This window comes from Sapajus apella, unplaced genomic scaffold, assembly GCF_009761245.1.
Source record: "Sapajus apella isolate SASKATOON/1434 unplaced genomic scaffold, GSC_monkey_1.0 scaffold53, whole genome shotgun sequence".
NCBI classification, from domain to species: Eukaryota; Metazoa; Chordata; class Mammalia; order Primates; family Cebidae; genus Sapajus; species Sapajus apella.
The window spans coordinates 14,564,569-14,589,132 of NW_022436993.1; the positions used below are offsets into that span (position 1 = coordinate 14,564,569).

General features: G+C 39.8%; 1 protein-coding gene and 1 long non-coding RNA gene across 4 annotated transcripts in view; one reads left to right on the forward strand and one right to left on the reverse strand.

The window, feature by feature from the left end:
* Positions 1-2,191: 2,191 nt before the first annotated feature.
* OPTN (optineurin) overlaps positions 2,192-24,564 on the reverse strand; it is a 34,453-nt gene continuing 12,080 nt past the window's right edge. Inside the window, exons 5-14 of one of the 3 annotated variants that reach the window (XM_032244042.1) lie at positions 23,203-23,276; positions 20,416-20,550; positions 17,533-17,635; positions 15,935-16,050; positions 14,502-14,651; positions 14,033-14,126; positions 13,309-13,467; positions 7,605-7,735; positions 6,406-6,485; positions 2,192-2,370 (exon numbers count right to left, since the gene is read on the reverse strand). In XM_032244042.1, the coding sequence (XP_032099933.1) occupies positions 2,249-2,370; positions 6,406-6,485; positions 7,605-7,735; positions 13,309-13,467; positions 14,033-14,126; positions 14,502-14,651; positions 15,935-16,050; positions 17,533-17,635; positions 20,416-20,550; positions 23,203-23,276 (1,164 nt within the window). In that variant the 3' untranslated portion in view covers positions 2,192-2,248. Of the gene's footprint in view, positions 2,371-6,405; positions 6,507-7,604; positions 7,736-13,308; positions 13,468-14,032; positions 14,127-14,501; positions 14,652-15,934; positions 16,051-17,532; positions 17,636-20,415; positions 20,551-23,202; positions 23,277-24,564 lie in introns of all 3 variants that reach the window. The other 2 variants (XM_032244041.1, XM_032244040.1) reach the window with 2 other exon arrangements.
* LOC116527179 lies at positions 7,679-20,398 on the forward strand. Its single transcript, XR_004258416.1, has 2 exons — positions 7,679-7,811; positions 18,508-20,398. It is a non-coding gene; the product is annotated as an uncharacterized LOC116527179 (long non-coding RNA).

Below are 24,564 nucleotides of genomic sequence, written 5' to 3' on the forward strand. Positions count from 1 at the left end.
AAATATGTAAAACAACGAATGACAGAATTGAAGGGAGAACCAGACAACAGTAATAGTAGGAGATTTTAATACCCACTTTTAATAATGGATAGAACCTTCATAGAAAAGATCAATAATGAAACAGAGGACCTGGCCAGGCGCAGTGGCTCACACCTGTAATCCCAATACTTTGGGGGGCCAAGGCTGGTGGATCATCTGAGGTCAGGAGTTCGAGACCAGCCTGGTCAACATGGTGAAACCCCATCTCTACTAAAAATACACAATTAGCCAGGCTATGTGGTGTGTTCCTGTAATCTCAGCTACTCGGAAGGCTAAGGAAGGAGAATCAGTCAAACCTGGGAGGCGGAGGGTGCAGTGAGCTGAAATTGTGCCATTGTACTCCAGCCTGGGCATCAAGAGTGAAACTCCATGAAAAGAAAGGAAAAGGAAAGAAACAGAGAACCTGAACAACATGATAGACCAAATGGACCTAAAAGACATATACAGAACATTCCACTCAACAGCAGCAGAACACACATTCTTCTTAAGCATGAATGGAACATTCTCTAAGAGAACTCACAGGTTAGATCACAAAACAAGTCTTCACAAATCTAAGACAAGACACCAAGTATCTTTTCTGGCCATAATGAAATGAAATTAGAAATCAAGACAGGAAGAAAACTGGAAAATTCACAAGTATGTGAATTAAGTAACACATTCTTGAACAATCAGTGAGTCAAATAAGAAATAAAAAAAGAAATTAGAAAATATCTTAAGACAAATGAAAACACCATGTACCAAAACTTACAGGATTCAGCAAAAACATTACTAAGAGGGAAGTGTATACAGGTAAATGCCTGCATTAAAAAAGAATAAAGATTTCAAGTCAGCAGCCTAACTTTTACATCTTCAGGAACTAGAAAAGAAGAACAAACTAGGCCTAAAGTTAGCAGAAGGAAGAAAATAATAGAGATTAAAGCAGAAACAACCAACATAAAAAACAGAAAACAATTTTTAAAAAGAAAACTAAGAGTTGTTTTTTTTGAAAATATCAACAAAATTGATAAGCCTTTAGCTAAACTGAGAAAAAGAGATATGAATCAAATAAAATTAGAAATGGAAGAGGAGACATTATAATTGATGCCACAGGAATAAGAAGGATTTTAAGAGTCTGCTATGAACAGTTATAGGCCAATAAGTTGGATGGCGTAGAAGAAACAAATAAATTCCTTTTAACATATAACCTTTAAGGCTGAAGTCACGAAGATTTCAAGAAAATCTGAGGAGACATAAGGGACTTGAATCAGTAATTAAAAACCTTCCAACAAGGAAGACATAGGACCAGACAGCTCAACGACAGAGTTAAACTAAACATTTAAGAAAGAATCTCTTCTTTAAAAAAAAAAAGAAAACTTCAAAACTCATTCTTGAAGATCAAAAACCCTGATACCAAAGCCAGACAAAGATACTACAAGAAAAGAAAACTATAGGCCAACATCTCAGATGAACATAGATGCAAAAGAATGAAGGTAACTTCTTTACACTGTGAATGGGCAAAGAAATCCAGTGAGGCCAATGTTATCTATTTCATCTGTATCAGTATTCCTTCACTTGTCTTGATATTAAGTAAGGGCTCACAGTGACTATGTGAAAACTTCGGTACAATTGTTGTGGCTGCAGTAAAACTACAACATACACATATAACCTCAAATGGATTCATTTTAAATGAAGAAAAGTAACAATATAGTGTATTTTAAAAAATACTTCAAAAACATTTTTCTTGATTAAATCTGTGGCCACTTCATTGTTCCTGCATCCCTAAAGCATTCTTAAAATTAATCAGTGAGGTTTCTTCCCTCTCATGACATGAACTTTGTCACATGATGTCACATGCTAGCTAACTGCATGAGTGGTGCAGCTGCTCAAATCAACCAAACATAAAAAATACTAAAGTTACTATCAGAAGAGTGGTAGGTAAGAATTCTACTTTGCAAGTTGATGGAACTACACCAAAGGTCTTCTACTTAGAACAGGTACATTTTCTTTCTTTCTTTTTTTTTTTTTTTTGAGATGGAGTCTCGCTTTGTTACCCAGACTGGAGTGCCAGTGGTGTCATCTCGGCTGACTGCAACCAGCCTGTTTTCTTTCTTTTAAAATGAGAATAAGGACGCAAAACATTTGAGTGATAAAAAATAACACAAAAGTACAACTCTTGGAGGAAAAAAATCTGACATTTACCAACAGTTTTGGGGAGATGACACATCAACACTTAAATGATACAATCCATCACATGAATCTGTAACGTGTCTATGTCAGGCAGAACCTCTCCGCATTTGGGGCAGGAATGAATTGGAATATTCCGCTGTTGCCGCCAGTCCCGGTCCTCAGCTCCTGAGAATAAGTATGAAATGAAATATCATTCCATTAGTTCTATTTTGCAGGCAGTTTTGTTTGTTTCACTTGAAGAACAGATGGTGAGCGTTAATATCAGTTCAACTTTGTATTCAATACATAGTGGGGCATGACCGCAAGTGTTTGGTCTTTAAAGTCATCACGATGCACATAGAGAAAAATCTCTCCAAATGATACCTGCTTCCTTATTATTTTAGATTTTTTTTTTTTTTCTGAGACAGAGTCTCGCTCTGTCATCCAGGCTGGAGGGCAGTGCTGCGATCTCAGCTCACTGCAACCTCTGCCTCCTGGGTTCAAGTGATTCTCTTGCCTCAGCCTCCTAAGTAGCTGGGATTACAGGTTCACACCACCATACCCAGCTAATTTTTGTATTTTTAGTAGAGATAGGGTTTTGCCATGTTAGCCAGGCTGGTCTTGAACTCCTGACCTCGTGATCTGCCCACCTCGGCCTCCCAAAGTGCCGGGATTACAGGTTTGAGCCACTACACCTGGCCTATTTTAGGATTTTTTTCTTTTCCTTCCTTCTTTCCTTTCCTCCCTCCCTCCCTCCCTCACCCCTCCCTCCCTCCTTCCCTTCCTTCCTTCCTTCTTTTTTTTTTTACACATGGAGTCTTGCTCTGTCTCCCAGGCTAGAGTGCAGTGGCTCAATCATAGCTCACTACGGCCTCTCACTCCTGGGCTCCAGTGACCTCCTGCCTCAGCCTCCTGAGTAGCTGGGACTATAAGCACACGCCACTACACCTGGCTAGTTTTTAAATTTTTTCTAAGGATGGGATCTCATTAGGTTGCCCAGGCTGACCTTAAACTCCTGGCCTCAACTGATCCTCCCATCTCAGCCTCTCATATACTGGGATTACAGGTGCAGTGGTGCATTCATTTAGGATTGAAACTGTATTCCAGTTTCTACTTATGTGAAAATACATGGTTTCAGTTCTAGGTACAGGACATTGCATGTTCTAGTGAACACTAGGATAATTGAGCGAAGAAAAGGGATGAACGAGGATATAAGCAAAAGAGGGAGGGAATGTGGAAAAAGAAATCCAGAGCCCAGGAGAGGTTTCCTGGAACAAGGTATACCTTCCCAGAAACAGAGGCAATCATCTCATTTGTTGGCAGATGCTTTTGAGTCCTCTGGGATGTATGAGAGATACTGCTGTGTGCTGGGAGACAGACGTGGTGGAAAAGCCAGGCGAGAGAAGTGGCAGCAGTGGCGTGACAAGGTGTCAGACACGAGTGTTAGGCCAGGTGAGGGCATCCATGCGAGAAAGAGAAGGGCCCCTGGTTTAGATCTTGGTACAGAAAGGCCTCCTAGATGAGACCAATTAACTAGAGAGGGGCATTGAGAATGAACAGGACTTACCTAGGTAAAGTTAAAGAGGAGGAATGACTGAAGCATGCACCCTGTCATTTCCCCGAGTTCTGGAGTTGTACTGAGGTTCAAGCCTCAATTAGACCATGTGTGAAATAAGCCCTGACTCTAGGTAGGTCTAGGTTCTATACACACTGTGACTGATGCAGGACATTTTCCGGTTCCCAGGCATCTCTCTGTTCTGACGTTTCTGGACCAATGCAAACCATCTTGGTTTTTTGGTCTTAGCCTAGACTTTGGCCTTCAAAATGTTTGTTTTGGGAGGTAACCTTTATTTGCTTCTAAGTATATTATTTGAATGTAGTAACATGTATGAATATTTGAGATTGTGTTCAGCAGCCTTAAGAAGCATTTCTGAAGAGATAAATATTGATCATAAGCATGATTTCTAAAGCAGGGAGCTTTCTAATCACCACACTGTCAGAGACGAGGGGTCAGGATCCAGGGCTGCCTCTGCTGTCCCATTCCCAGCATAAACAGTGGCCCTTATACAACCCAGGGGACTCAAAAGTATCTGCTGAATAAATGAGACCATTGCCTCTGCTTCTGAGAAGGTACATTCTGTTCTAGCAGACCTCTCCTGGGAAGGTGGATCACTTGAGGTCAGGAGTTTGAGACCAGCCTGGCCAACATGACAAAACCTCATCTCTACTGAAAATACAATATTAGCTGGGTGTGGTGGTGCATGCCTGTAATCCTAGCTACTTGGGAGGCTGAGGCAGGAGAATTACTTGGACCTGGGAGGCAGAGGTTGCAGTGAGGCGAGATCATGCCAGGGCACTCCAGCCTGGGCTACAGAGTACGACTCCATCTCAAAAAAAGAAAAAAAGAATTTAAAAACCAGTTTCACATGAAATTTAAGATGGCATCCTAAGGCCAAACTCTTCTTAGTGGCATTTCATTAACTTCTTTTTATTTTTTACTTTTTAGCTATGTCAGTCATTGATCCTTTGAATGTTATTGTTTTTTTTTATATCTAGAATCAAGGATAATACTTCCCTTTCAGTGATTTACTGTAATATAGTGATTTTATTGTAAACTAGAGAACATTATTATTAGTGTATGAAAACCATGTAATAAATACAGCACCATACTTTTAAGACATTTCATGGATCAATTTCACTTGGGTTTGGGGGAATTAAAATCTAAATATATTACATAATTAAATAACAATCTATTCTATGCAGTAATGTGTAGTGGTCAGAGTCAGGTAACTTTGGATTCCACTTCCAATCTACCTTGAACTAGCTTCACCATCCTGGGCTATTTACCTCTGTCAAGTTTCATCTGTCTTCTGTAAGGAGGCAGGATTATAAATCTAGAATTTTGTGAGCTCAAATGAGACAAAATGTACAAAGTGAGATCAGCACAGTGCCCACACATAGTAAATGCTCAATAAATGGTGACATTATTACGTAACACCAGGTAGTGGGTAAAAATACTGTTCCATGGGAGCGCATCATTGAATAAAGTACTTAGGCCATGCACACTGGCTCATGCCCACAATCCCACCACTTTGGGAGGCCAAGGTTGGCAGATCACCTGGGGTTAGGAGTTCGAGACTTCTGGCCTGGCCAACATGGTGAAACCCTGTCTCTACTAAAAATACAAAAATTTAGCCAGGCATGGTGGCATGCCCCTGTAGTCCCAGCTACTGAGGAGGCTGAGACAGGAGAATCGCTTGAACCCGGGAGGCAGAGGTTGCAGTGATCCGTGATCACGCCACTGCACTTCAGGCTGGGCAACAGAGTGGGACCCTGTCTCAAAATAAAAATAGAAATAAAAATATCTACCTAGAACATATAAACACCTATAAAACAGCAGATAGATACTAACATACAGGAATAAAGTACTTTGGAAGTTCAAATTGGAAACAGTTCATGGAGACGGAATTTGAAATAGATTGTAAAGATGGGGTAAGAGGTCACTGGAGAGAGACTGGAGGAAGACAGCAATATGCATAAGAAAAGGGCGTCTGTGAAGGGCACTGCATAACAAAATACTTGCAAGCACAGGCTTAGGACAAGTTCAAGGGGCTGAATCAGTCTGGCTAGTATCTGTAAGAAAATACAGTAAGATATGGCTTAAAAGTGTGGCTGCAGGGTGCACACAGTGGCTTACACCTGTAATCCCAGTACTTTGGGAGGCAGAGGCAGGCGGATCACTTGAGGTCAGGAGTTCAAGACTATCCTGACCAACATGATGACACCCCGTCTCTATTAAAAATACAAAAATTAACTGGGCGTGGTGGTGGACACCTGTAATTCCAGCCACTTGGGAGGCTGAGGAAGGAGAATCACTTGAACCTGGGAGGTGGAAGTTGCAGTGAACTGAGATCTCACCACTGTGCTCCAGCCTAGACAACAAAGTGAGACTCTGTCTCAATTTAAAAAAAAAAAAAAAAGGAAGAAAGAAAAAGTGTGGCTGTGCCAGGCACCCTCTGGCAGGGTGAAGAGTCTGAGTCTGGTCTGGATTCGGTGGGTAATGGATGGAGATGGGAGTGCTGTGGAAATGAGACTGACGGATGCTACATTTTTGGTGCCTTGATTTGGAATCCATTGTATAGAATGAAGTGGATTTTTTCTTCAAGCATCTTTCTCATAGGGTAGCTATTTCCTGAAAATCCAGGATCACATGGGACTCACCTCTCTGAACGAGGTAAGCCTGCTGGTCAGCGTCACTTGTTCTCGCCCCGTGACGGCTCTGCATCTCCATCAAGGACTGCCTGCTGGGATGAAAAGCAACACTACATGTGACGTTCTACAACTCTGAAACGTGACAACATTAAGTAGACAGTCAACAGAAGCAGGTGAGAAAAAGTCAAACTACACCTCCAAGTAGTAATTTTAGTTTTAAATACTACTGGCACTAGGAGACTAAGCTGTGAAAGTAAATCATTACAGTTAAAAACATCAGGAAATAACCAAACTGTCATCAACAGGAAACAGATTAGAAAGAAGTGGCATGTTTATAAATCAAAATACAGCAATGAAGTATAATACATTACATTGCATATATCAACATAGAGCTCAAAATCACAACATTATGTAAAGTAGGCTGCAGAACAATACCTGTAGTGACCATTTTGCAACTTAAACACAGAGAAACCAATATTATCTGGTTTTGAGATATGATATAGGTGTGTGTGTAATATGTAAAAAGTATAAAACAGATGGTGAAGCTACCCACCAAATTCCTCACAGCAGGAGGTAAAGAAGAAAGGAATATAATGATGAATGGGGAACAGAGGAGACTTCAACTCTTATCTACAACTGCTTTTTGTCCTTTCATAAAAAAATACTTGAAGCAAATAAAAGCAACTGTCAATGCAGGATGGAGTATATATTAGAGTTTGTTATTTTATTCTCTGTGTTTTGCTGTGTTTTAAAACTTTCTCAAATAAGTTTCTAAAAGAAGTAATTTTGGGCAGTATTTTTTTAAAAGAATATTAAGGAATTTAAAGTGCTATGAATATTTCATCCATGACGATGGCAACAGAGGTCACCGGGACATGTAATGTTACTGTTTTTCAGCTTATCTAAACGCAGAGAGCTTGATCAAGCTCCCAGAGTCTCTGTTAAGTTTTCCTGTAAGATAGACTAAGTGTTGGGAACATGATCACGTGAAGTGTAAGTGAAGCAATGGTTACTATTATTTATTTTTCAGACAGGGGTCTCGCTCTGTCATCCAGGCTAGAGTGTAGTGGCGTGAACACAGCTCATTGCAGCCTCAACCCACACAGAGCTGTTCTTATAGTTCAAATCAGAAACGTCTTTGAGCAGGCACCCTCTTCTACAGCTAATGCTGATGTGAGCTCTGGGTCCTCCTGTCTCTTTTTCCTTACCTGCCTCCATCTTCAAAAACATCATTCTCTTTCAGCAGAACTGCCAGCTGCAATGCCAGTTGCTCCTTTTCCTCATGAATTTTCTCTCTCGCTGCTCTTTCAGCATGAAAATCAGAACAGTAAACTTCCATCTGTTAGAGGAAAAAAAGATAACAGAAGTGAGTACCTAGAAGACTGTGGATTCTCTACAGTGCACCTGTTTATGTGGTGAGTAGGTAGTTCTGTATCCTTCCATAGCCCTTGCTAATCATAGATACATATTCCTGCTAGAAAACAGTATAATGGCCATGACTTTCCAGGTACATTCCAATAGTAGATACAAGCTGTGTTTGTGTGTGTGCCTTAAACAACACAAATCCTGCAACTACACTGATGTAGGTGGCTTAAATACTGTAGGTACCATTAGTTCAGCAAAATTATCTGGACTTTTATATAATAAACAATTCAGGACCAACTTAATATAGTAAATGACTTATTCATTCTGCCAGGTATATTTATTAAGGCTGGTCTTAAGGTACATCGGCCGAGGCAGGCGGATCACCTGAGGTCAGGAGTTCAAGACCAGCCAGGCCAACATGGTGAAACCCTGTCTCTTAAAAAAAAGAACAAGAAAAAATAAATAAATAAAAAGATAATAATCGCAAATAGATGCTATCTATTAAATTCCAAACATGGGGCCAGGTGTGGTGGTTCACACCTGTAATCCCAGTACTGTGGGAGGCTGAGGCGGGTGGATCACCTGAGGTGAGGAGTTCGAGACTAGCCTGGCCTACATGGTGAAACCCCATCTCTACTAAAAATACAAAATTAGCCTGGCATGGTGGCGCATGCCTGTGATCCCAGCTGCTTGGGAGGCTGAGAGAGGAGAATTGCTTGAACCCAGGAGACGGAGGCTGCAGTGAGCTAAGATCACACCACTGCACTCCAGCCTGGGCAACAAGAGCAAAACTCCATCTCAAAAAGAAAAAAAAAATTCCAAACATTTTTGAGGTCCTATGTTGGGTGCTTTACATTTACTATCTTATTTTACCTTATGAAAAATGCTGAGAATATAAATTGCTATCCTCATTTTACAAACTTAATGGCTCTTAATCTTGGGGAAAATGTGGCCTGATAATCAGCACTTGAACCAGACAGAAGACCATTTCCCATGGACTTTTCCGTATTCAATCCATGTCCCATCTGTGGTCACCAGCCTCCTAAAGTGGCTCCAGTGATCCTCACCTCTTCCTATTCATCACCTTGTGTGTTTCCCTCCCACAATGAATAGGGCCAACCTGTGTAACCTCTAGAATATTTCAGAAGTGATGGTGTATGGCTTCTGAGACTAGGTCACAAAAGACACTGTTGTTACTGCCTTGCTCTTTGTTGCTTTGGGGAAAGCCAGCTGCTATGACACGAGGGCTCCCAAGCATCCCTCTGGAAGGGACCACATGGTGAGGAACTGAGGCCTCCTGCTGACAGCCTGGGCAACATGGCAAAACCTCATCTCTACCAAAAATACAAAACAATAGCTGGGCATGGTGGCATGCACTTGTAGTTCCAGCTACTCAGGAGGCCGAAGCATGAGGATCACTTGAGCCCAGGAAGTTGAGGCTGCAGTGAACCATGATCATGCCACTGTACTCCAGCCTGAGTGACAGGAGTCAGACCCTGCCTCAAAAAACAAAACAAAACGATACAACATTAGGCATTTTTGGAAGACAACTTGGTAATATTTATTGAACTGAAAAATGGACATGACATATGATCCTACCGTTGAATTTCTGTATCTTAATATAGATTCCACAAATGCACAAAGACATATAAGAATGTTCATTTAAGCATCCTTGGCAACAGCAGAAATACTGGTTGCCACTAATGGAGAACTGGCTAAATCTATCGTGATGATACACACTTTGGAACATTATGTAAAACTTCAATTAACAAAATAAATAAATGATAAATAATATGAAGAGATATCCCTGCTACATCATAAATGAAAAAGTTGTAGTACAAAAGACATAACATGATCCCCTTTTTAATGAAGCCCAAAACCGAAATAAAAACAGAAGACATTTTGTTTTACAATGAGTAGCACTATTTATATAACTTAAAATAAATTTAAAATATTTCAGTACCTAATGATCCTAAAACTACCTCTGACATCTCAAGTTACTTAAAAAGAAAAAGTGTTGGTCCCTTTTTTTTTTTTGTCATTTTACCTCAGGAAGGATATATTCTCCTTCATAAATTCTCCTCCATTCACCAAGACTCTACTCGATAGTATCAAGGGTGGGTGAAACAGTCACAAGAAGCCAATCTTACACAAATTCTTCCAGAGAACAGAAGAAGAGATGTACTTCAACTTGTTTTTATGAAGTCAGTATCAAAACCTGACAAGGACACTCATAAAAGGAAAATTCTAGGCCAATCTTACTCAAGGATATAGATTTTAAAATCCTATGCAAAATATGAGCAAACCAAATTCAGCAATATATATTCAAGAGATGCAAAGTTTGTTTAATATTAAAAAATCAGGCCAGGCACAGTGGCTTATGCCTATAATCCTAGCATTTTAGGAAGATAAGATGGGAGAATTGTTTGAGCCCATGAGTTCGAGACCAGCCTGGGCAACACAGGGAGACCCTGTCTCTACAAGTAATTTAAAAACTAGCCAATGCGGCCGGGCGCGGTGGCTCAAGCCTGTAATCCCAGCACTTTGGGAGGCCGAGGCGGGTGGATCACGAGGTCAAGAGATCGAGACCATCCTGGTCAACATGGTGAAACCCAGCATCTACTAAAAATACAAAAAATTAGCTGGACATGGTGGTGCGTGCCTGTAATCCCAGCTACTCAGAAGGCTGAGGCAGGAGAATTGCCTGAACCCAGGAGGCGGAGGTTGCGGTGAGCCGAGATCACGCCATTGCACTCCAGGCTGGGTAACATGAGTGAAACTCTGTCTCAAAAAAAAAAAAAAAAAAAAAAAAAAAAACTAGCCAATGGTGTGTGCCTGCAGTCCCAGCTCCTCAGGAGGCCCAGATGGGACTTGAGCCTAGGAGGTCAAGGCTGTGCTGAGCTGTGATTGCACCACTGCACTCCAGCCTGGGTGACAGAGTGAGACCCTGTCTCAAAAAAATAAAAATAAAAATACAGAAAATTGGCAGGGCACAGTGGCTCACTTCAGCACTTTGGGAGGCTGAGGTGGGAGAAGTGCTTGACTCCAGGAGTTCAAGACCAGTCTGGGCAACATGGTGAAACCCCATCTCTACAAAACAAACAAAAAAATTATCCAGGTGTGGTGGTACACACCTGTGGTTCTAGCTACTTGGGAGGCTGCGGTGGGAGGATCACCTGAGCTCAGGGAGGTCGAGGCTGCAGAGTGCTGTGGTTGCACCATTGCACTCCAGCCTGGGTGACAGAGTGAGACCTTGTCTCTAAATAAATAAATAAAATCAATGTAATTTATCAGATTAACAAATTAAAGAAGCATATAATTAACAGATTATAGCATTAAACAAGAGAAAACATGTCCCAAAGAAAATTCAACATTCAGTCGATATAATGATTTTAGGCAAAAAAAAAAAAAAAAAAAAAAAGGAAGGAGATTTTCTTAATCTGATAAGTGATATCCACTAAAAGCCCAAGCATCACATACTTCATGATAAAATGTTGATAGCATTGCCTCTGAGACTAGGAGCAAGGCAAGCCTGCCTGCTAACTCTACTATTATACAATGTTGTAGTGGGGGTGGGGTCATAGTAAGTGCAATAAGACTAGAAAGGAACAAAATAAACTATTATTATTCCAATAAAGTGATTATTAATGTAGAGAGTCCAAAATATTATTTAAAAATATTAGAATTATAATGTGAGTTGAGAAAGTTTGCTGCATACAAAGCCAATATATAAAAATCAACTGTATATTTATATAACAGCAATCCTTAGGAAATAAGGTTTTTAAAAGTATTCCATTTATAACAATACCAAAAATATATAAAATATCTAGAAATACATCTGAAAAAAGATGAGCAAAACCTCCTCAACAAGATGAAAAACATTACTGAGAACAATTAAGATATCCCATGTTTGTAGATTAGAGGAGTCAGTATCATAAAGATGTTAATTCTCTCCAAATTGATCTATATATGTTCAATATAATTTCAATCGAAACTCCAGATTATTTTTGTGGAAAACACCAAGCACATTCTCGATTTCATATGAAAAGGAAAGGGAAAGGAAAACCTAAGTCCTCTTGAAAAATATTCAACAAAGAAGGACGACTTGCTCTATCAAAGAAGACAGCATGGTACCAGGGCAAAGATGCACAAGTAGACCAGTGAAATAGAACAAAATCCAGAAACAGACCCACGCATACATGGACACGAGTTATGATGAAGAGGGCAGCAAAGCACCTAAGAAAAGATGGCTTAAGTGGTGCCAGGTTAACTGGATATTCATACAGGAAAAAAATAAATATTTACCCTTACCTCACTTTATATACTCAAGAGCCAATTTCAGGTGGTTTGTACATCTTAATGTAAAAGTTTTTTTTTGTAAAACAACAACGTTTTTAGAATACAACATAAGCAATATCTTCCTGGCTTTGGAGTACTAAAGGTATCTTAAACACAAAGCACTAATAATAAATGAGAAGGCTGATAGATTGGACTACCTTAAAATTAAAAACTTTTGTTCCTCAAATGACACCTTTATGAGAGTGACAGGGCAAAGATAACTGACAAGGGCTCATATGAGCAGTATATAAAGAAGTCATTATGTTTTTTAAAAAAAGCCAGGCCAGGCGAGGTGGCTCACGCCTGTAATCCCATAATCCCAGCACTTTGGGAGGCCGCAGCAGGCGGATCACCTGAGGTCAGGAGTTTGAAACAGCCTGGCCAACATGGCAAAACCCTGTCTCTACTAAAAATACAAAAATTAGCTGGGCGTGTTGGTACATGCCTATAGTCCCTGCTACATGGGAGGCTGAGGCAGCACAATCGCCTGAACCCAGGAGGCGGGGTTCAGTGAGCCAAGACTGCACCACTGCACTCCAGTGTTGGTGACAGAGCAAGACTCTGTCTCAAAAAAAAAAAAAAAAAAAAAAGCCAGGCAAACTGAACCAAAAGAAAAATGGGCAGACTTGACTGGGCACTTCACAAAAGAGGATACCTCTTAGGCCCCAAAACACTTGAAGAAGTGTTCATTCCCATTAGTCATCAGAGAAATGCACATTAAATGAGATATACCACTACATACCCTCCAGAGTGGTTAAAGGAAAACAACTGAAAATAGAAGTGTTGGTAAAATGTAGAGCTGTGGAAAGCCCCTGTTGATGGGAGTGAAAATTGGTCTAACAACCTTGGAAAACTGTTTAGCATTACCTGTTAAAAGTGAGTAACATGCAGAGCCTGTGATCCAGCAACTCCACTCCTAGGTGTGTACCCAACATAAGTATACACTGTCCACATGTGAACAGAGAAACAAGCACAGGAATGTCATAGCAATGTTAATCATAATGCCACAAACTGGAAAGCATCCAACTACCTATTAAATGTAGAACAGATAAGATCCACTGAGCACTTTCCACGTTTCCATTTTAAAGTTTTAAAACATTCACAGGTGAAACAAAAATAAAATAGAACATTCTAAGCACCATCACTTTTCCACGGAAGAATACAGTCAGGGTTGGCCTCGCTCAGCTGTGGTTGTGGAAGGTGCCTCACCTGAGCCCTGAGGATGCTCATGGTTTCCAGGTCCTCCTCCTGCTTTGCAATTGTTTGCTTCATCTCGTCCATTTGAAGCTGTTTGGAAGCCAGAGCCTTCTCTGCCAGTTCCAGTTTTTCACTCAGTTCCTTCAGCACTGACCTGTCCACTTTTTCTGACTGAAAAAGACACATTTATTCTAGAAATGGTTTTGAAATAATTTTGCCTATTTTAGTAAAATATTAGAAAAAGGTTTATTATTTTTTAATTATCAGCTCTGGCAGGCTGTGGTGGCTCATGCCTGGAATCTCAGCACTCTGGGAGGCTGAAGTGGAAGGATCGTTTGAGCCCAGGAGTTTAAGACAAGCCTGGGCAACATAGTGAGACCTGTCTCTATGTAAAAAAGAAATGTATCAGCTCTAACCAGTCTGTTAATTAACAATGCTAACTTATTCAGAAAGTTATATTTAAGTTGTGACTTGCAGATAACGAATTCCTAAAAAAAGGTAACCCTAAAATCAGGGATACAAAAACAAGATTATCCAATCTTGATAAGGCTGTGACTTGTTGATATTTTTCCACCTCTTACTTCCTGAAGTCAGTGGAAAAGAAGAAACATGAAATAGTGATACACTGGAAAGCAATCTTTAAAACCAGACTTAGGGAAGGATTCATGCAACTATTTTATATACAACAGTTTCTGTTCATTACTAGGCGATGAAAGTAAATTTTTTCTGTGAATACCTCTTTTTTTGTTAGTTCCTCAATTGCTTTCAATGCATTATTATGTTCTTGAAGGAGCTTGTTGTGTGTCAATTGTAGCATGGCTAATCTGGACCTATGAAAAAAGACATTAAAACATGGAACCTTGGGGAAAATATCATAGAAACTTACAGTCTTGCCTCCGAACCTTTGGAACACTCAAGTGGAAAAATCTTCTCGCCTACCTTTATCATCCCACTACCTACTAGCATTTTTTACTCTCAAAAAAAACTTTTCTGAAAAATCAAGATGGAATGCAAACAATCAACATAATTTTATTATGACAAAACTTTTAAACTTTATCCCCTCTGAGAAGTCTCCTAGGACACCTTCAGATAAGTGAAAAGGAATTTTTTAAAAATTTATTTTCAAATCTGAATTACAAACTGTATAAAAAGGCGACTCTCCTCTGCCCAGTGGCCACCCCTCCCCTTCCAACACACACACTCACTTTTCTTCCTCTGTTTTAGCCTGCTCCATTTTGATTTCTGATAGCAGGCTTTCCACTTGCAGCTCTAACTTTTTGTTATGATAAACAAGCTCTTGCTTTTCATTCAATTCTGATGGGGTTGCAGAGTTTTTCCTTTCCAGGGCTTGACACCTAAGAAAGGTCAAGGTTTCATGAGGATAAACAATGCTTCTTTACATCTCAGTGGCTTTTAAACAAATCCCAGGGTTAGGTACAATACAAAGAGTTTTAGGGCTGTAGAGTTTTACATACTTCTCTTTGCTTCTTTACTAGACATGGCCATATTTCTGAAACCTTATACCTAAACATAAAAAAGTACAGATCTAGTCACGTCCAGTACTGTCCTCTTTAAATAATTATTTTAACTGGTCGTACAGATACATTTTTATTATTTAAATGCAGACCACAGTAGTAATTAGCTAAAGGTGCTTCTCATGTAGTAATGCATGGATATCTTTTATATTTAAAAAAGTTACAAGTTCTGTCAATTGCAAAGACATTAGTTTCTGACAAAGATTCAATAAGGGAAAAAGGAAGCTCCCCTAAGCCTTCTTAAAGATCAGAAAGAGAATTTCAATATAATACAGATAAATGACAACTATGCACAAAGCATTAATGCCAAGCGCATAAGACATATCATTTAACACAATGTATACAGAAGAAATTATAATGCACAATTTACAAATGACAAGACAGGCTCAGAGAAGTGAAATAAATACCTTGCCCAGCACAAATAACTCGCAGACCCATATGCCAAATCTAGGTGTGTTAGTCCAAAGTCCTAAGTTGTAGCTGCCATATTGTATCACGTTACCCTAACACTACAGAGTGTTGGGAATTACAACCTCAAGAAAACACACACACCTCCATATTGTGCTAGAAGCATGTTAGCCAATGAATCCAACAGAACAACATCGACTTAGGTTTGCTAAGTTTTGGGTAACTTCTTACATCAAGAGAAACAAGCAAATGCCAAATTCTCAATGTACATGTTAGCCTGAAATAATTGGTTGAAATAACAAATTGAAATAGACGTTTTTCCAAGTAAGTGTCACTCAAGATCTTTATGTTCTTTTCGTCTTTCTTTATGCTCATTCACATCAATGTCATCAGCTTAAGTCAGTAGCAGGAAACCTAGCTCACAGCTATGTAGAGCTCTCACTTAGGATCGTACATTAAATAAACGCCCCTAAATGGCAGAATTAAAGTTCTCCAGTCCCCACTCCCCCATATTACAATTATTTAAGTGGAACATTAACTGGAACATTAGTATTTCCTGAATTCATATTTTAATTAGGTCTCTATTTTTCTTTTAGCCATAATATAGTAAAAAAAAAAAGACCTATGATTTTCTATAGTAGTATACTTTGTAAAAATGTATTCAAAGAGGGATGAAATTGCTCTTGCATCCTTACTTTTCTTGAAGTCTCTTCTTCATTAGTTCAGCTTCACTGAGTTTTGTATGAGCTTCTTGAAGCTCCTTAAACAGGGATGTCACCTGAAGGTTCAGTGCCTCTACTTCACTTCCAACCTATCATACAGGAAATCCCAAACATATGTATACGATTATCATCAGAGATGAAACAACCCTCTTTGGGAGAAAACAGTTTGAACCATTAGTCGCCAGTTAAGACTGGATGGTTAATTGATTCAACTTTGACAATACTCCAAATATCTTGTATGAAAAGAGTGTTTTGGATACTTGGTACTTGGGTTTGCTAATAAAGCATGAACTAATCAGTTTGGATGTACTCGTGATAATGACTTTATTACTATTAAAATTAACCCTACTCCAGGTTCAGAGATCACAGACCACCAGTGTGTCAAAGCACAGTCCTATCTACCCAGCTAACAACTTGCCCCCATACTCCCTTCCCAGTGTATGTTTCTAGTTTACTCAACTACTTCTGTTGTATAGCCTTTTTCCTGGCAGCTGTATAATTTTTTTTTTTTTTTTTTTTTTGAGACAGAGTGTCACTCTGTCACCAGGCTGGAATACAGTGGTGTGATCTTGGCTCACTGCAACCTCCGCCTCCCGGGTTCAAGCGATTCTCCTGCCTCAGCCTCCTGAGTAGCTGGGACTACAGGTGCGTGTCACCATGCCAAGCTAGTTTTTGTATTTTTAGTAGAGACAGGGTTTCACCATGTTGTCCAGGATGGTCTTGATCTCTTAACCTTGTGATCCACCTGCCTCTGCTTCCCAAAGCGCTGGGATTACAGGTGTGAGCCAGCCCTCTATAATTTTTGTAAATGAGTTTGTGATGTCTTGAAATACCATACTTCCCTACTATTGGCTGTTGAATGAGTTTTAGTCAACAGGGTACTATTTTTCACTGGTGGTCTCTTCATCTGTTTTCTAAATGTTCTTTATTCTCTCAATAGTAGAGTTTCAGTCTCCTTGCATACAGTAGGCATTCAATATATACATTTGTTGAATAAATTAATTACCTAAAGTGAATACTTTGTGTAAACACCTTTCACATGGGCTCCTATGGCTATTACACCTTCACAGCTTCAGTATCTTCCCTAAGCTTAAGACTCTGCAGACTCAAAGGCGCCTCTCTAAATTACCAGACAATACTGAACAAGACAATACTGAACCTTTTTCTTTCAAACTACTTTATTCAAACCAGTAATGGGATAGAACCAAAATCTTTCCATTCTACCTCAAGTTTCTGAGTCATATCCTCAAATGATCTTATTATGAAGTGGAGAAAATTCCTTTTTCATATAGTAGTAGGCTTGTTCATTTAAGGACTTAGGAGAAGAAATTAGTCAAGAAGAGATATAGGAAATGGTTTTGCAGAATACTGATAGAAATACATCTTGCTACAATTGACACAGCATGAAATTCAGACCAGGACAAGGAAATATAAAAGGAATAGATAATGTTCAACATCAACACAATTTCTCTATTTCTAAAGCCAATAACACATCATGAGATTGGAAATTGGTGGCTGGACTACTCTTGTGTGTGGGGGTGTGACAGTGGCTGTAGGATCTCAGTACTCACAGTCTCTGCGCCTTTCTCTTCCTCATTCTCTTTCTCTGTGCTCCCATCTGTCTGGGTTTCAACCTCAGAACGATTACTCGCTTTCTTTTCAAAATCTGAAACTCTGAAAATCACAGAATGTAGAAAAGTTACTTTCTCTTTGGCTTTAAGAAAAATAGCAATTACAGAAGCACTAAAAAGAACACTGTTTACAATTTGGATAAAGGATCAGGGGTTTTCAAAATCTCTACACATTCACTATATTAGCATTAGTTTTATTTTTCATCCTAAAATTGGCTAGAATTGATTTCACAGATGAATACACACAGAGGTAAAAGGCAAGTATAACTTGAACACCATCTATTTTCATGTAATTGTACTATGCAGAAATGTTTTTGAAATTGTTTTTGTGTGTATACACATATGGATGCATGTGTGTTCCATGAACATGGTATCTCATTTTTAAGAATTCAGTAGAGAAGGAAGACTTTTCCTTTTAGGACATATCTAAGTTTAAAAGCCACTGAATAAACAACAACAAAAAACTGTGACACCATTCTTACACCAAATCATAACCACAGGAAAGCCATCCCAATATAAACAAAACAATAGAGACTATGGTTAAAGACAGTGGGTTGAATATATGCATAGAATTTTTTTCCCAGCCCAAACTCTACTAGAATGACTTTCAAAAAGCTATGTGCCTGCAGGAAAAAAGAAAAAGGGAGAGGAAATAACAGCAGGAAAATATGGAAGCATAAGTCTGAGTGGGGCCTTACCAGCCCAAGAAGGCTGACCTTTAAGCCAACTGTAGGGAGAGCCAAGAAGCAACCAGATTCACACTGTGGGAACTCCAGGATGCTCAGGAATGAGTGACACTAGGAACCTCTGCAAATGATGATGACAAAGGTGGGGCCTTAGCTTTCCCCCTAAGATCAGGAACAAGACAAGGATGCCTGCTCTCTCCATTTCTATTTAACTCCTTTTTTTGGACAGGATAATCAGGCAAGAAAAAAAAAATAAAAGGCATTCAGACTGCAAAAGAAGAAGCAAGACTATCTCTGCAGATGACATAATCCTGAAGATGGCAATTCTCCAAATGATTTGGTGATACAATGCTATCCCTAGTAAGATCCAAGCAGGTTTTTTTCAGAAATTAACAAGCTGATCCTAAAATTCATATGTAACAGCAAAGAGCCCAGAATAGCCAGCAGTCTTTAAAAATAAGAACAAAGTTGGAAGGCACACTCTTCTTGATATGGTTGGGCTTTGTGCCCCCACCCAAATCTCATCTTGAATTGTAATCCCCATAATCCCCACGTGTCAAGGGAGAGACCAGGTGGAGGTAACTGAAGCATAGGGGCAGTTTCCCCCATGCTGTTCTCGTGACAGTGAGTGAGTTCTCATGAGATCTGATTAGCACCTCTCCTTCCTGCTGCCTTGTGAAGACGGTGCCTTGCTTCTCCTATTGCCCTCCGTCTTGATTGTAAGTTTCCCGAGGCCTCCCCAGCCATGCTGAACTGTGAGTCAATTAAACATCTTTTCTTTACAAATTACCCAGTCTCAGGCAGTTCTTTACAGCAGTATGAAAACGAACTAATGCACTTCCTGATTTCAAAACTTACTACCTAGCTATAGTACTCAAGACACTGTAGTACTGGCATATGGACAGACATAGATCAATGAAACAGAATTGAGAGTCTAATGAAGTTGGACTTCTATATCACAGCGTACATTGAAACAAACTCAGAATGGACCACAGACTTAAATGTCAGAGATAAAAGTACAAAATTCTTAAGAGAAAACAAAGGAGTAAATCTTTGTGACCTTGAGTTAGGCAATGGTTTCTCAGAAGGGACATCAAAAGCACAGGTGACAAAAGAAAAAGGAGACAAACTGTATTACATCAAAATAGAACAAATGTGCTGCAGATGATACCATCAAGCGAAAAGACAATCCATAGAACGGGAGAAAATAGTTGCAGATCAGATGTTTAATAAGGGACTTGTATCCAGAATGTAAAATGGATTCTTATAAGTCAATGTAAAAAGACAACCCAATTTTTAAAAATCGGCCAAGGATCTGAATAGACTTTTCTCCAAAGCAAACAAATGGTCAACATGAAAAGATGCTCAACATCACTGTCACTAGGGAAATATAAGTCAGAACTATGAAATACCAATTCACATCCACTAGGATGGCTCAAGTCAAAGTGACAGACAGTAAAAAGCAAGCATTGCTATGGACGTGGAGAAAGTGGGATGCTCATACACTGCTGGTGGGAACGCAAAATTGCACAGCTGCTCTGGAAAGCAATTTGGTGGTTCCTTAGAATATGGAGCAGAGGCACCATATGACCCAGCAATTCCACCCATAGCAATATACCCCAGCGAATTAAAAACGTACGTCCAAGTAAAAGCTTGTACACAGTGTTCATAGCAGCATTGTTCATAATAGATAAAAAGTGGCAACAACCCTAATGTTTATCAACTGACGAATGAATAAACAAATGTGGTCTATATAGACAATAGAAGATTATTCAGCAAGGAAAAGGAAGTATTGATATGTGCTACATTGTAGATGAACCTCAAAAGCATTAGGCTAAGTGAAAGAAGCCAGTCAGAACAGACCACAGACTGTATAATTCCATTTATATGAAGTGTCCTGAATGGCCAAGTCTATATAGAGAGAAAGCACACTGCTTAGAGGAGCAGGTAGTGAGTGCTATTTGGGGGAAAATGTTCTGAAATTATATTTTAGCAACAATGGCTGCATAATCCTGTGAGCATTCTAAAACACACTGAGATGTACACTTTAAAGGGGTAAACTCTATGGTATCTTAATTATATGTCCGTAAAGCTGTTTTTTTAAAAAATGTGTATTTCAAGTTAACCTGTTTCATACCTTTCTTTGGCCTCCTTGAGTGCAGTTTCAAGTCTCTCCACCTTCTGGTTCCCTTCCCTTAGGCACAGCAGGAGCTGGCTCACAGTTAACTCCTCATGTTCCAAGTAATTCTTGGCCCCCTCTGCAGATCTGCTCCTATATTTAGACAATGCCATGTTCAGTATAAAGGTTAAAAGATTTTCATCAGAAAAATACCAAAGCCTAAGAGAAGAGTGGCCCAATATAACTGGAACCAACTTACAGGAAGCGCTTTCCAGAACATTCTCCAACTAATTCTCAACTAGGGAACAAGCTCAACATCACTGTCACTAGGGAAATACAAAGCAGAACTATGAGATGCCAATTCACATCCACTAGGATCGCTAAAGTCACAGTGAAAGACAGAAACAAGCATTGGTAAGGACGTGGAGAAAGTGGAATGCACATACGCCACTGGTGGGAATGCAAAACTAGTGGACCCCCAGCGCCAAGCTCCTCCATGCTTCCTAGGGAAGGTGTGGAGACTCAGTGAGGCTCTGGAGAGGCCAGCCTTACACTGCACATACCCATTTCCTCCAAACGGTCACTGTGTACCTGAAACCAGGCCACAACACCCACAGAACAGTTCAGCAGAGGCGACCGTGGCTGAAGGTGCCAAGCTTTCCAGCAGTCTCGTGTCAAAGGGGACTGCAGTCAGGCAAAATATAAAGGCACATTGTATAGGCAACTGGCTTTTCTCCAAGTTAACAGAGAACATCACAGCTCAAGTCAAGGGGAGAAAACCTTTTACACTTGTGGCCTCAAGTAATGAGAGCAGAGAAATGGAGGCACTGTCGATATGTCAAGTATTTTTCTTGATTTCAAAATCTGACTAAGAGATATATCAGTGACAAACAAAACCATAATCGCTGTTACAAAACATCAGGGATGGCTGTGACAATGCTAACGGCAGCTACTCTTTCAGCCACCGACTGAGGTTCACATGTCTAATAAACAGCCAGGGTCAAATCCCAGTTTCCAGGACTCTGAAGCTCCAACTCCAAACCTAGAAATCAATCTCACACTAATTACGATACTCACAAGTGGTCCAGAGCTGTTATTTTAAAAATAGCCACGTGGCTTAAAAAAGGAAGTGGTCTTTGCATCTGGATATGAATGATGAGGAAGTGGCTTTGAAATTTCAAGCAGGGCTTTTTTATTTCTACTTCCAGGAACGTCTTTGAATATTAAAAAAGCAATTTGGGGGAAACTGGAGGAATTTTTAACCAAAAAAGGGAATTACTTTCGTTTATGCCAATTATCCTGTTTGATGACAAAATATTACCTAAGACTTTCTTCCGTATACAAGGGCTTAGAAACATAATGGAAGACAATTTTTTTCTCACATTTTGTAAGTCATTCTATATGCACATTTATCAAGTTATACAAAGGTTTTAAGAATCTATGAGATGGCTGGCGTGGCGGCTTACACATGTAATCCTAGCACTTTGGGAGGGTGAGGCAGGTGGATCACCTGAGGTCAGGAGTTTGAGATCAGCCTGGTCAACATGGTGAAACCCCATCTCTATTAAAAACACAAAAAATTAGCTGGGCATGGTGGCGGGCACCTGTAGTCCCAACTACTCAGGAGGCTGAGGCAGGAGAATTGCTTGTACCCGGGAGGCAGAGGTTGCAGTGAGCCGAGACTGCGCCACTACACTCCAGCCTGGGTGCCAGAGTGAAACTCTATCTCAAAAAAAAAAAAAAAAAAATCTATAAGAGATCCTTAGAGATCTTTTCAAAGTAACTGTGTCTTAAACAGATGATTACAGGAGTGAGCAGCTTGCAAAAGGTGAGCTAGCAGTCTCCTTGGTGAGCAATGCTTGTTAAGAGTCAAGAGGTTCACGCACCCAGTTCTAGGTCTACCTCCCTCCCCAAGGCCGCGCCACTGTTTAAGATGTCTGTTTCTTCACATCTACACAGGACAGGTACACTTGAGATGCCATAGATAAGAAATCTGGGCACTCTCAGGTGACACCCACAGTGACTAAGAGTGCTATAGGTCATGGTTACAAAAGATGTTTCAATATTGGTCACCCTGGCTTGTAAGTAGGAAGTAGCAGGGAAAAGAAAATAAAAATATTTCATTTATGGAAGCTGGACAGCCTGAGTAAAATAGCACTGGGGAACCAATGAGCAAAAGTGTCTGATTAGGAACAAATCATTGACTTGACTGAGAATCAGTTTGTTTTCACTTCTAACCTGCTGGAGGTGAGACACCATTAGAACAGAGTAGTCAGTGTGAGCCAAACAGGCACCAATAGTTTTTTTTTTTTTGAGACGGAGTCTCGCTCTGTCACCCAGGCTGGAGCGCAGTGGCGTGATCTCGGTTCACTGAATCCTCCACCTCCCAGGTTCAAGCCATTCTCCTCTCTCAGCCTCCTGAGTAGTTGGGACTACAGGCGCTTGCCATCATGCCCAGCTAATTTTTTTTTTTTTTTTTTTTTGTATTTTTAGTAGAGACAGGGTTTCACCATGTTAGCCAGGATTAGTCTTTATCTCCTGACCTTGTGATCTGCCTGTCTTGGCCTCCTAAAGTGCTGAGATTACAGGCGTGAGCCACTGTGCCCGGCCACCAAACGATTTTTAATCTGCCAGTTTGAGCTGCGACATTAAGGAGCATTCAAACTAAATATTCTTGAAAGGTCCTGGTTTAAATCATGAAGAAGTTACTTCCGCAGGCCATTACACTCGAGTTCCTGTGACAAGCTCCTATAGACAAGCCTGCCCAGCCCGCCTGCCTGCCAGCCTGCGTCTTCCTTCACATACATGCCAATGGAGACTGTTCTCGTGGGCCCAGGAGTATGCTTGATTTCTTTCACTGACCCTTCTGCTTCTCCTTCCTGTAAAAAACAGAAGTGCGATGGATTTAACACAATATGTCTGCGAGACAAATTCTCTGTCAAAAGAAAAGAGGCAAAAGATGAATTTTTGTGACATGTAACGCAAGGAACCTTCCCAACATTCAGATGCGCAATGTTTAAACTGGGTGGCTCAAATGGAATGGAAATGTACTCTTCCCTCACCCAGCACACCCTGTCGAGATTATAAATATCCTGGCTAAGGCGTGAAGGTCAGTTTCCTCTGGCTCTACACTTTCTACCTGACTCCATAAACATGAAAGCTTATCTGCTCCTCCCGTTCCTTGGCAGTTCCCTCTTTCTCAAGGTTAAGGTCATGCAGAGCTGGTGGCAACTCCACATATCCTTCTTGGACAGTCCTTTAAAATGCAAAATGCTAGAACTCACCAAGGCAAAGTTAAAAAAGAGGCAGTTTCTGTGAATGAGATTCACAAAGCGCCATCTTGGCCAAGTTGGTTCCCATCAGAAATTTGTATGCACCACAGGTCACTTAGGCAACAAGAAGACTAAGACTCATAGAATTTGAGAGGCATTTATATTCCAATAGGCTCCCAGGGAAAATCTTCAACAATGCACAAAGATGGTTCTAGATATGTATTTCTATATACAACATAGATATCTAAATATATATTTACATAATATATATCTAATATGATTATATATTATATTAATATGTTATAATTAATGTTACATATATTTACATATAGTTATAATACATGTATAATGTGTAATTATATAATATAGATATAGATCTATATTTAGATACAGAATATATATATTTATTATAAAAAACATAGATACATGTATTTTTTTTCTGCTTGGGGCCATGGGAGCCTAGTTATTTTTGGTATTTCTTCGTAAATCTTGGGCAGTGCTTTCCAGTTCACAGAAGAAAAGCACGCAAAACATGTTTACACTAAAAATAACTGTCACTCATTTGACAGGGAGAATGAGATGCTAATCATGTACCTTCAAAGAAGCTTCATTTGGAAACTTCTGATACACTGTTGGGTTTCCTGCAGTATATCAGTTATTGACAGAATGATAAAGTTCTTTGGTTAAACTTCTGTCTCAGTAATTTCTGACCACTTGCAGAAAGGGTACTCTGGCAAAATACACTTTTCAATTGGTATTTTAATTCTCTTGATTTTGGCTACTAAAATGTATGAGGGGGCATGGATGGCCAAGTTATTCAGAGCCATTTCCTAACTCTAGTGCAGCAAATAAATCAGAAAGCAAAGATAATCACACACTAATCTTTCAGATATAA